This window comes from Humulus lupulus, chromosome 9, assembly GCF_963169125.1.
Source record: "Humulus lupulus chromosome 9, drHumLupu1.1, whole genome shotgun sequence".
Lineage (NCBI taxonomy): Eukaryota > Viridiplantae > Streptophyta > Magnoliopsida > Rosales > Cannabaceae > Humulus > Humulus lupulus.
Window position 1 is genome coordinate 128,804,405 of NC_084801.1, and position 13,484 is coordinate 128,817,888.

At 33.9% G+C, this 13,484-nt stretch overlaps 1 protein-coding gene across 1 annotated transcript; it reads right to left on the reverse strand.

Moving 5' to 3' along the window:
• Window positions 1-12,390: 12,390 nt before the first annotated feature.
• LOC133800043 (uncharacterized mitochondrial protein AtMg00810-like) lies at window positions 12,391-12,831 on the reverse strand. The gene has a single exon (XM_062238022.1). It carries the CDS (start codon window positions 12,829-12,831, stop codon window positions 12,391-12,393), a length of 441 nt encoding a protein of 146 aa, XP_062094006.1.
• Window positions 12,832-13,484: the final 653 nt, after the last annotated feature.

A 13,484-nucleotide genomic window follows, 5' to 3' on the forward strand; every position in this document is an offset into this window, starting at 1 on the left:
AATATTATTCTCACCTAATGATAATTAGACAGACAAAGAGTTATGAAATTATGACTATCATTTCTCTCAATTTAAGATAATTATTAATGTTTTCTTAATTGTTTTGGTTGAAGATATGGAGAGACAAAAGCTGGATGGGTGCTAGGAATCGTTGGTCACCAGTTATTATGAAGATGACGATGACGATGACGATGGTGCATCTGACAAAGGTGGGAATGATGAGCAGAGCACTACCCATTTGTAGACATTTTTTCTTTATTTCTAGTTTATATTATTAGAACACAATGTATGTTTTAATTTACTACGCTACTTTAATATTTTTATGTTTAGTGGAAACAATTAACATTAATAATTATAATTGTATATTTAATTATTACAAATGTATTTTCATTAAATAAATTAATATAATTACTAAATGAATTAAAAATTAATAAAGAATTAATTCAATGTAAATTAAAATTATTAAATAAAAATATTTAAATATTTCATATTTTAAATAAAATTATTTAAATATTTCATATTTTATTTTAATTTTATAAAAATAAATATATATTACTTTTCCCGGCACAAAATTGCGCCGCCAAAAGTCTTACCCTTTGCCGGCGCAATTTTATGCCGCTAAAAAGTGTCACTTTTGCCTGCATGATTTTGCGCCGGCAAAGGCTAAGATTTTTCTCGGCGCAAAATTGCGCTGGCGAAAGTTTTTTCACAATTTTGTGCAAACATTTTTCCTCGAGGTGACTGTTATTTTTCCAGCGCATTTCGTTTTACCCCGGCAAAAGTTGCATTACCGACAGAATTTCGTAGTCAGCATTTGCCGACGCAAAAATGCATCGGCAAATCCCAGACGACTTTTGCCGGCGCAAAAACGCGTCGACAAAAGTGATGTTTTTTGTAGTTCGTGGGGGATGTGTGGTGGCTCCTGTGAGAGAGAGAGAGAGAGAGAGAGAGAGAGAGAGAGATGGAGACGGGGGCAGCGTGGGGTGGCTCCATGGAGGCTGGGGGAGAGGGTGGGTAGCTCGGGTAGGATTGCAGAGAGATTTGGGGATTTTGGGAAAAATTGCAAAATGAAGAAGAAGAAGGCGACGCAGGGGGGCTGATATCGAGGTCACTATTAGCGGCAACACGTGTCGCCACTAATAGTTTAGTGGAAAAAATTGGGGGAAAATTTTCCACATTTTTTCTTGGGTATTTTAGAATTTATTAGGGGCGACATATCACCAATGTCGCCGCTAATAATATTGTAAATTAAAAAAAATCTGATGCGATATCAGCGGCGAACATGCTTTGTTATCATTAATATTAGCATTATTAGCAGAGATTTTTTATCGCCACTAATATTGGCACCGCCTTGTTAGCATTGTTGTCGCTAATATTAGCATTGTTATCACTAATAACATTCATGGGAAATTATTAATCTATTTTATTTATATTATTTATATGCTTTCATGGAACCCTAAAATTAAACATTAGCTATTAGATGACTCCGATCTCGAATGATATTTTAACAAAAAAAATTTGTCACAACTCCCAAATGAATTTTACCTTAATGCATTACAAAATTTTACTTTTTTCAATTTATATATAATGAATTTTACAATATACCACACATCTATGCATTACCCCCAATTAACACCTCTCATTCTTATTACTTTCTTTTTTGACTATGAAAAAGAAAAAAAGAAATAAAATAAAACAATTTTCAAACTCAAATTCATAAAAGATTTATAATATATATAAGGCAAAAAGAATTGTTTTGTGGGACTGACATATTATGGATGGATTTTGAAGAGAATATAGATAACCCTCTCACTAATTGACCATTTGAAAAGAACCTTTAGAATTACAAGCAAACAAATTAATTCCTAATTCCGCCGACTTTATAATCTTGTAAATTATCTTGATCTTCTTCTTTTTTGAATTTATATACTTATGTAACGGACATAATTAAGTTATATGAGCAGCAAAACTTTAGGTAGAAAAATACTATATATGTTCTACAATAAGAATGGACTTACATTGGTAGAAAAAGACTAGTTAATAAGCTCGTGAATAGTTAATTGTACACTTTTATGTATATAGCTAATCGAGTTACATGAATAATTACTTTAATATTAATAATTAGATTAAAATCAATAGTCCATATTTATAGTGGTTAATTAATTTTTTAAAAAATAAATTTTAATTTTTTCAAATTTTTGAAAAAGTTACGGGAAGAAAAATGTGTATTTATTATGAAAATATAATATTGTAAACTTTTTATTTTTCAAATACATGTCAATTTCTAAATATAGTTAGTATCTCATAATTGGTTGGAAACAACATTAATTACGATAAAAAAAAAATTGAATTCGAAATTAATGTAGAAAAAAAAATATTTAGCTGTTGGTGACTTGTTATATCAAGTTACTATATTGTCACATCATCATAATTGTTAGTATACATTTATAAATAGTAATCATTGAGGAATATTTCATATATATATATATATATATATATATATACTAACAATATTGATATATAATTGATCCAACTGTTCAAGACATATGGGACCAATCACGGAAACACTGGTTTTGAAAAAAAAAAATACTTCGCTTTTGGCATCAATTATTGTATAACAAATATGGCTAAATAATTATTAAGCACTATACTGGTCCTATAATAATTGGAAGTACTGTACATATTAATATATTGGATTTTTAGCATAATTAAATATCCTTTTAATTTTATAATTTTTTTTCCACAGTGAAGGTCTTGAATATATATTTATTAAATTCTTATATTATTTATTTTTCACAAAAAATATAGTTTTTGATGATGAATTTTTTTTTTCAATTTTTCTGTTCAACATAATGTGTAAATTTATTTGGAGGTGAATAATATATAGAAAAATGAAAAAGTTATTATGAAAAAAATTAACCATAAAAAATATAGTTATTAGCCACTTGTTTAAAACTCAAACAACTTTCTCAAGAATTGAATTGCCAATATAACTAAAAACTTATAAAGTATATGAAAAACTTTTCACATTGAGATTGCTCATTCAATTATGTTCATGGAGTCGTCTTTGTTTGTATGTATTAGTACAAAGTCAAATAATGAAGATCAAGCAAGAGCACTTTCCAATCGCTTAGCATTAGCAGATAAAGGAACAATGTTATTGATAGTTTATAACTCTGGGTATGAAATGATGTCTTGTATATATTTATAATTTTTTATTTTCAATTATTATTAAATATTGTCTGACATTGTTTTTATAGACGATACTGGATGTTGCTAGCCATTTATGCATTCAGCCAGGATGTATATTTTTTTGATCCAGCTAGTAGCGATCCAAGAGAAGATGTTGTGAATGTAATCAAAATGTTAGATTCATTTCAAATTTGTACCGCAATGCATTTGGATTTTTAAGTGCATCATTTAATTGAAAATTCATTTAATTTTTAGTGCATTTGGAATTCACAATGTTTTATATAATGCAAGAAGGAAGGTCGGGGGCATCACTTGGTTTCTAATTCAAGTATGATTTCAAATGTAAAACTTATTTCATTTGATTCTTTTTTATAATTCAATGATTAATATAATAAATTGTATAATATATATGCAGAGTCCTCGACAACCTAATGATATCCTTTGTAGTTTTTACGTCATGCGGCTATAATAAGAGATTCGACTTTGGAGAAAGACCCAAAAGAATATATTTTGAAGCATGTAATTACTTAACATATCTTTATACGATCAAGACACTACTAATGTATAGTTTTAAATTGAATTTTATTTTGTAGTGTCATGGAAAAACCATGTATACAATGGATGAGATCAACACTGTGCGTGAGGAATGGGTGGACTACTTCACTGAGTATATGCCAGTTTATAGCTAGGCTAATAACTACTAACTTGCAACATATATTCACAACATAGATCTATACACTTTTTATGAGATTTTGTGTAATATTTAGATAGATATATAAATATATATATATATTCTATAATATGTTTATTTGCTGTAAATTGTCTAGGCCTGTTGTAAATATAGGATATAATCAATGAATTATAGGGGGGCCTGCAATGCACTACCTCGGCGAGCCGAACGAAGCCGTCGAGAAAAAAACACTTACACCCATTCTCGGGAGGCCACAAAACTGCCAACATTTAACATAGAAACAATCTCAGCGCTCAGATTCTTGGCGGGCCCGACCTGTCGGGAAAGACCAATTTTTTTTGTAGTGAAACCAAACCCCCATACCAAAAACCCCATAATTATTAAGGCAATATGGCAGTCTTGAATACAACCCAGTCAGACTGGCACATACTCAAAACCACACTAAATTATGTAGTGCCATGCATTTATACATACATATACCTCTCTGTCCAACCCTAACCCTAATATTTTCATTGACTAATAACAGATCACCCATTAACAATTCTAGCAACTATGACAGTAATATCATCAATTTTTCCTCCTGTGAAGAGCTTGCCGGCCACATGCTGATTCTACGGAAAAAGGACTCTTTTCATACTTATCACCAGAGTTAATAAACAGAGCATATTCGGTCAACCACTCAGCAACGTCATTGAAATCCTCACAAGATTGTTTCTCCAAAACCTCTTCCATCTACGAAGCAAACATGTTATCGAAAAGTTCATCAGTTCCCAAAACGATAATATCTCTCAGTATCACTGCAATCTTCACTTTCACGGGGCCTTAGGAGTGTTTGCACCCGTATATAGTTGCCCAGCTGATACGACATGTTGAATTTCCGTTGTTGAGTCTGCGATTTGTTGATAAGTTAATTTTTCCTGAAAATCATGAAGCTGTTGTCGTCAACGTTGACTGCTTTCAAAACACCGTTGTTGTGACTGAGGCTGCAGGCGGTAGAAAAACCTTGAATGTTAGCATGCGTTGGCCATGAACGCTACTTCCAAAACCTTTTGGGGTCGATGGTGTTGTTGTTGATGACGGTGTGAAGTGAGTTGAGCATGAGTTGGGAAGCGTACTCACCGGCATCAATGCCTCTCCTGGCCCAGCCACTGAATCTGTCGGCTACTCGGATGATCTGTTGCTTTTGGCAAATGAAGGAAGCATCTTCACCAGTGTGATCTTTAGGAATTGTAATGATAATCTCACATACCATGTTCATTGTTTATTGTTTTTGTTATCTTGTTCTCTCTCGTTGTTATAATAAATCTAAATGTATCTTATATCTATATATATATACTAGAAGCAACCTATAATGTATGTTAATGCTGTTTAGTTTTATTTAGAAAATTTAATAATTATTTTCATTATATTTTTATAATTGCTGTATAATTTAAAAGAAAAATAAACAATATTATATAAAAGAATAACAACATATTTTTTTTTTTTTGGTAAATCAGATAATTGTGTATTAAACCAAACATATTTACATCCTACAGCACCCCAAGAGGTCTGATATAATATTCTAATTACAGTTGATCAAACCAAATCTTGTCTCTTCTAGATGTTAGACTTTTGTATATAGTTCCTTTGATCCTGTATTTAACCTCATATTTGATGTTTTGTACAATTTTGTTCACCTGTTTGCAGCTATGTTGCCATAATACTTCATTCCTATTTAGCCATATATGATAACTCATTGCAGCCAATGTGACTATGAATACACTTTTTTTGAATCTACTGTGTCTGCTATGCCGTAAGTTACTCATCAGCCCATGTATCAACAAAGCTGGTGTCCTCCAATTAAGCCAAATCTTCATTGCCTGTACAACTCTGCTGCTGAATATACACTCAAAAAATAAGTGATTCATGCTCTCTACATCAGCAAGACAAACTACACACTCCACCTCTTGACATATTTGGAATTTCTGTAACCTTTCTCTGATTGGTAGTCTTCCCAGCATGATTAGCCAAAATATAAACCTGTGTTTTGGAATGACTAATCTCTCCCACACCAGATAATGCCAAGCAACTTCCTGCTGAACTGGCATTAGTAGGCGATATCCCTGTTTTATCATATAAGTTTCAGCCTCAAATTTCTGGGTATCCACAATCTGCTTGAAGTTATTCTTAATCATGACAATTTGCTTCCAGTACCAGCTGCTGGTTGATGGGGCCTTATAGCTCCACCAACATATTAATTAAAAGAAAAATTAAACCAAAACATCGTTATGTTTCTTTAAAAAAATAATAATTTTTTAGAGATCACAAACTATCTTATTTAATTAACGTATAAAATATTTATGAAATTATTCAAATCATACATTATTTTTTTTTTTTTTGGTAATTCAGATCAGTATATTGCTCATAAACAAACATTTTACACCTATCTCAGCACCATATTAGGCCTGATATTTTCTATTACAGCTGGTCAAACCAATCTTGATCTATTTGTTGTATTTTTTTCGGCATATAACTCCTAACTCTATTTTTTACATTGTTTTGAATCCTTTCTACAACTATGCTCACTCTATACACTTTATGATTCCACAGTGCCTCATTTCTACACCACCAGATTTGATAAACCATAGCAGCTACTGTCACTGAGAATACTTGCTTTCTGAACCTTGTCAACCTTGCTTTAGCTATCCATCTCAGTAGTTTCGGTATTGTTCTTGCTGCTGTATGCCATCCCAACCAATCTCTGATTATCTCCAGCACTTTACAACTCAGATGGCATTCAAAAAATAAGTGTTCTCTGTTTTCCTTCTCTGTTCCACACAGCAGGCAATTTTCATCTGCCACAATATGAAATCTGAATAGCCTTTCTTTCATTTGCATTCTGTCAAGTACCACAAGCCATAACATGAACCTGTGTTTTGGTAATGCCATCCTATTCCACACTTCCCTGTACCATTTCACTGGTTGTTTAGCAGTAACCAAAGCTTGGTACCCTTCATTCATTCTGTATTCTCCATTTGATACCAGTTTCAGCATTTGCATGTCCTTTAGTTTCTCCTTGACTTTGACCAGTTGCTTCCAATACCAACTACTTGTGATTGGTGCTTTATAAGTCCACCAGTTAGTATCCTTGATATATACAGCATGAATCCACTTTACCCATAATGAGTCTTTCTTTACTGCCACTGCCCATACATATTTCCCCATTGCTACTGAATTCCATTCCTTTATCTTCCTAAATCCCAATCCTCCTTCCTTTTTGGTTGTACTCATCTCTGCCCATGATACTACCCCTGCTCTTCTATACTCAGCCTCTCCTTTCCATAGAAAATTCCTACAGATTGAAGTTATTTTATGTATTACTTTTTGAGGTATGATCAGAACCTGAGCCCAGTATGAATGGATGGACAGTAGGACTGAATTTACCAGAGTTGCTCTGCCTGCATAGGATATATTCTTAGTACTCCATATTTTGATCATTTGAACCATCTTTTCCACTAAAATATCGCAATCAGCTGCTGAAATTCTAGTTGGGCATATGGGTATCCCTAGATAGCTGAATGGCACTTTGCTTCTGAAAAATCCTGATGCTGATATGATCCTTTTCACCTCTGATTCAGCCATATTGCTGCAATACAACCCTGTTTTGGCTTCATTCGGGTACAAACCAGAAGTAAGTGAAAACAGTTTAAGTCCCTGAAGCATAGTATATATTGACTTGAAATCTCCATGACAAAATAACATTACATCATCTGCAAAACAGAGGTGATTAAGCTTGAGTTTATCACATCTGTCATAATATTTGAAGCCCTCTTTCTTGCCTATTTTCATCAAGATTCTAGATAAGTATTCCATCCCCATTACAAACAATAGTGGTGATAAAGGGTCTCCCTGCCTCAGCCCTCTTTTTGCATTAAAAAATCCATGTAGAACCCCATTAAACATTAGGCTATACCTTGGAGTCCTAATACAGTTCATAATCAGCCCAATAAATCTATCTGGGAAATTAAAAGCTGTTAACATCTCTTCCAAGAATTCCCATTCAAGCATATCATAGGCTTTCCGCAAATCCAGTTTTATCATACATTTTGGTTTTGAATTTTTCCAACCAAAATGCCTAATCAAATCTTGGCAAATCATTATATTATGGGTTATGGATCTACCTTGTACAAAACCACTTTGATTTGGTGCAATAATATCTGGTAGAACATGCCTAAGTCTCTTGCATATCATCTTGGTTGCCACCTTGTAGATCACATTACAGCAGGCTATGGGCCGAAAGTCTATCACAGATTGTGGACACTTGCCTTTAGGTATCAAGGTAATTTTTGTTGAATTAATTTCTTTCAACAGCTTTCCTGAATGTAGAAATGATCTCACAGCCGCACAAACCTCATTTCCAACCACCTTCCAATTATCCTGGAAGAAGAAGCTACTGAATCCATCTGGGCCTGGAGCCTTATTACCTGGAATCTCAAACATTGCAGCCTTTACTTCCTCATTAGTATACTCTGAAAGGAGAATCTTGCAGTGATCATCTGTTATTCTTGGCCCACTTTTAACTATGTTAGTCTGAACTGGTTTCCTGTCCTCAGCTTTACTTCCTAACAGCTTTTGATAATATTGCATAAATGCTATGACTACTGCCTGTGGGTTGTCCACCCATTTCCCTTCCATATCTTGGATTGCATATATTCTATTCTCAGCCCTTCTCATTGATACTCTTATGAAACAAACTGGTGTTGTCGTCCCCCTCTTTCAGCCATTGTGTTTTCGCCTTTTGAGCAAGAAAAGATAGATACTTAGTATTAATTGCATTATACTTAGACCTATCTTCTTTTTCCTGTTTAATAAGTTCCTTGTCGAATGGCTTCTGCTGCAGTGCTACTTGAGTGTTAATCATTGCTTGATAACTCTGAATATTTTTTGCTTGAATATCCCCTATCTCTGATTTGTTCATGTCCCTTAATAACTGCTTGACTCTCTTTAGCTTCTTCACCAGTCTAAACATCGGTTTGCCTGTGTCTTGTTCTTGCCATATTGCTTTCAAACCTTCCTGAAAATATGGATATGTTTGCCACATTCTGAAATATCTAAAGGGTTTTTTGCCTTCTGCCATATCAGGATATACAGATAACAATGCTGGGCAGTGATCAAAGTTTCCCTCTGGTAAAAACACAACTTCAGCTGTGGGAAATTTGTCTATCCAGTCTTGATTTGCCATTACTCTATCAATCTTGGAGTAAATCCGTTTAGCCTGATCTTGCTTGTTGTTCCAAGTGAAAAATGACCCTGTGTATTTTATATCCTCCACCCCACAACTCTCCACACAGTCCTTGAAGGCAGCTGAAATTGCCTGGTTACATTTTCCCCCACTTCTTTCCTCAGCATTTAATATAGCATTGAAATCCCCTAGCATAAGCCAAGGCCCTCGGATCATTGCTCCAATTTCTTTGAGGTCCCTCCATAGTGTTAATCTACCTGTCTCATCATTGAAAGCGTATACAAATGAAACCAAAAATTTTTCCTTTCCTGCTCTTGAATATACTTCTAGATGCATTAGTTGGCTCGTACATTTCATTATGTTGACTGAGAACATCATTGGATTCCAGCTTACTATTATTCGACCTCCTTTGTGCCACGCATTGTTTGAAGAAAAGCACCATCCTACGAACATACTAGTGTATACAGACCCCAATTTACTGGTCTGTATTTTATTCTCAAGGAGACCAACCAATCCCACCTTCATCATACTGATTAGCTTTTTTACCTCTTCCTGTTTGTGGCGATTGTTAATCCCCCCGACATTCCAGCTTAAAATTCTATCCATTTCCTTGGGGAGGCTCTCCCCCTCCCTGCTGAGTACCACTAGTCTGTCCCTCTGTTTCCTTGGCTATGTCCCTTAAAATCTGGAAGTTATTAGAGACAGTGGTCACACTATTTCCTGCTGTGATCACTTTTTTACCATGTCTAACCGGGATAAAACCTTCCTCATCCCCTCCTGAATGTTTCTCCAACTGTCCATCATCTTCTTCTTTCTTCTTAGCCACCCATTTCTGTTTCACCTCTCCTTCCTTCTTGCATAGTTCAGTCCGGTGTCCTAATCCATGACATTTCCCACATGTAATCGGGAGCCATTCATATTTCACTGTCAATTGAATATCCTGATGCATCTCATTAGTGAATGAAATAATCTCAGGAAAATCTTGTTTCAATTTCACTTCAACCAACACCCTAGGATAGAGTAATCTTTCTTTATTCCTGGTGAATGAATCTGTCATCAGTGGTTCCCCAATCTGCTTCACTATTTTGAACAGGGCACGTTCCCCCCAGTATTTGATGTCTAACCCATAAAGCTGAATCCATATTGGTACTGAATTGATATCTTTCTTCTTGAAATCAGTATGGGCATCCCAAGGTTTCATCACTACAGGCTTATTATCAAAGAACATGTAACCACCATTCAATATATTATCCCTGACATTGATATCCTCAAATCGAATGATATATACTCCATGTGCGATTGCTCCTATTTTGTCAAGTCCTTTGTCTTTCCAGATTCTTCGAGCATACCCCTCAAACATGCTTAATGGTGGATTGGCCCCTATTACATAGCAGACCAATGCTGAATTCCAGTATGCTATTTCATCCTCTATATCCTCCATATCGATTTTAACTCCTTCAGATGCAATCATTCCCCCATCCACAGATTCATCAAATTTAGTGTTTAGATTTTGCATCATCTGACCTGTTCGAAGAATCGGAGCCTGAGCCGATTGACCTGACCTTATTTTCGTAGCACAGCTCTGTACATTTTCCATGTATCGATTGCATTCCGTTTGAAGGTCCTGTTGCTGAAGATTCCGATCCTCACCTTGCTCTATATCCTTTTCGACTGATCCTTCCTGCATATCCCCTTCATCGTCCGAAAACTCAATCGCCTCCACTCCTAGGATCTCCTCCATTGCTTTGGTCTTAACCACCGGATCATACATTATTAATTGAAGAAGAAATTTTTTTATTCTTGATAAAATATAAATGGTATAAAAATTAGGACTATATATTATTATAATAATGATATTTTATAATATTTGAATTGATATTAATATAATTATTAAATATCTAGTCTTGTATTAAATATTATTATAATAATGATATGGTATAATATTTGATTTTATATTAATATAATTAATAAATATTTATTTTTAATTAATTTTTTGCAGTATTTTTAATTAATTTTAAATGTATATTTCCTTAAATCATATTTCGTTAAAGTTAAAAAAATCATTAAAATAAAAAAATTCATTAAATACACATTATATATATAATAATAATTATTTGAACGAATTAAGTTTAATAAATCAAAATATACGGCGATTCATAATATAACAATACAAATTGATTATTTGGCAGTGTATGTTGTTGCCATTTTGTTTGATTATTTTTTAAACGATATTTGTATAAATTATATTTAACTTGGGAATTTAATTTAAAAATTGTATAATTTCTAAATTAAATGTTGATGGTTTTTGAATTTGGGATAGAGAAAATAGTAATGATTTGTTGTAGTTTAGAATCTTTTATGAGTAGTAGTAGTGGCTAGAGTAATGATAGGTTATGATATTATAGTTGATGTTGTTGAGTGGACAAGTGACGAAATTTGGGTTTAGATGAGCAAGGCTTATGTTTTAGAGAGTAGAGGATAGTAGAAAGTAGTAGAATTTTATTGATAGTTTGTAGTTTCTAGTTACACCATTTGTTACCCATGAAGGGGCATTTATAGCGGCTAGCCCACTTTACATTTGTGGTTATAATTATTTGTTCTAGATTTTACTAGTGTATTTGTTTTACAAAAACAACTTCTAGATTAATCTACACAAATTTATTTGTTTCTCAAGCATAACTAGAAAATTCTAGACTTAAGTTTTCTAGAAATGCTTATAAGAAATTCTAGAGTAATCTTATTCTACAAATATCTAGAAAATTCTAGAGTGAAGTATTCTACAAATGTCTAGCATATTCTAGAGTAGTCAAGAAATGTGTAGCAACTTCTAATACTCCTCCTTGGTACAGATTTCAGTAACTCCAATCATATCCTCTAGTAGCTCGAACTTTCCTCTTGGTAGTACCTTTGTGAAAATATCTGTTAATTGTTCCTCAGTCCTGCAGTGCTTGAGTTCTATTTCTTTGTTTGTTTCAGCTTCTCTGATGAAATGATACTTGATGCTTATATGCTTCGTTTTGCTGTGAAATACGGGATTTTCGGCCATTGCAATAGCGGATTTTCTATCGCAATAGATCTTTGTAGCTTCCTCTTGTGATTCTCCCATGTCTTCAAGTATTCTTTTCAGCCATATAGCTTGGCTTGTAGTCATTGATGCAGCAACATACTCTGCTTCAGCTGATGATTGTGTAACTGTCGCTTGTTTCTTTCATGCCCAGGAAAATATCCCTAATCCAATTGTGAAAGCATATCCTGACATACTTTTCATGCCGTCTAGTGATCCTGCCTAGTCACTATCTGTGTAGCCAATGAGTTTTGACTCTTGCGTGACTCCATACCATATTTCATAGTTCTTTGTCCCTTGCAAGTATCTAAGGACTCTCTTGGATGCTCCGTAGTGAACTTGACTTGTACCATGCATGAATCTTGATAGGAGACTGACTGCATACATAATGTCTGGTCTTGTAGCTGTCGGATAGAGTAAGCTGCCAATTAAACTTCTAAACTTCGATTCATCTGCTTTTGGTGACCTGTCCTCTTTCTTGAGAGCTTTGTTGTTGTCTAGTGGAGTTGATACTGTCTTATATCCCTCCATTTTGAACTTCTTCAATAGTGTCTCTGTATACTTCTTTTGTGAAATGAAGATCCCATCTTTTTTTTGAGTTATTTCAATCTCAAGAAAGTAGTGCATTAAGCCCAAATCAGTCATCTCGAAACTCTTCATCATGTCTTGTTTGAATTTTTTGATCATCTCCTTATTGTTGCCTGTATAGATGAGATCATCAACATATAGAGAGACAACAAGTGTGTCACTCGTACCTTGAGTCTTGATGTAGAGTGTTGGCTCACTTTTGCTCCTCCTGAATCCTTGTTCAGTGAAGAAGTGTAGAGTCCAAGAACTTTACTTAGCTAGTTAGATAGTAGTATTATAGTATTTATAGTATTATCTTTGTAACTGTGGATTTTTGGTTAAGACCGGGAATTATTTGGAAACTCATAGTAGTGCTTATAGATTTTCTAAGTTTAACCTATAGTTTAAGAATATTAATGTTAACCTAAGGTTTGATTAATATGGCTGATATTAAGGATAATATTTATTATACTATAAGGTTTAGATAAGAACCAATAGGATTTTAAGCACATGTTATGAATGGGTGATTAAGGATTAAGTATTTTGAGGATTAAATTTAATAAGGGGTAAAGTTTGAATGCTATAAGGTCAGTCAGCAGCTTTGAATACGTTGAGGGCTTAGTCAAGGCTGTTTACTCCATTCAAACTTAGCTAAAAATGTGTAATTTTGTGTTTAAATAATCAGCGTGTGCCGATATATCGCAGCTATAGGTGGCGATATATCGCAGCACGTAGATACGGAAAACACG

Coding starts and splice junctions, on each gene's coding strand:
- LOC133800043 (XM_062238022.1), bottom strand. CDS start 12,831: ATGATGAAGAGTTTCGAGATGACTGATTTGGGCTTAATGCACTACTTT.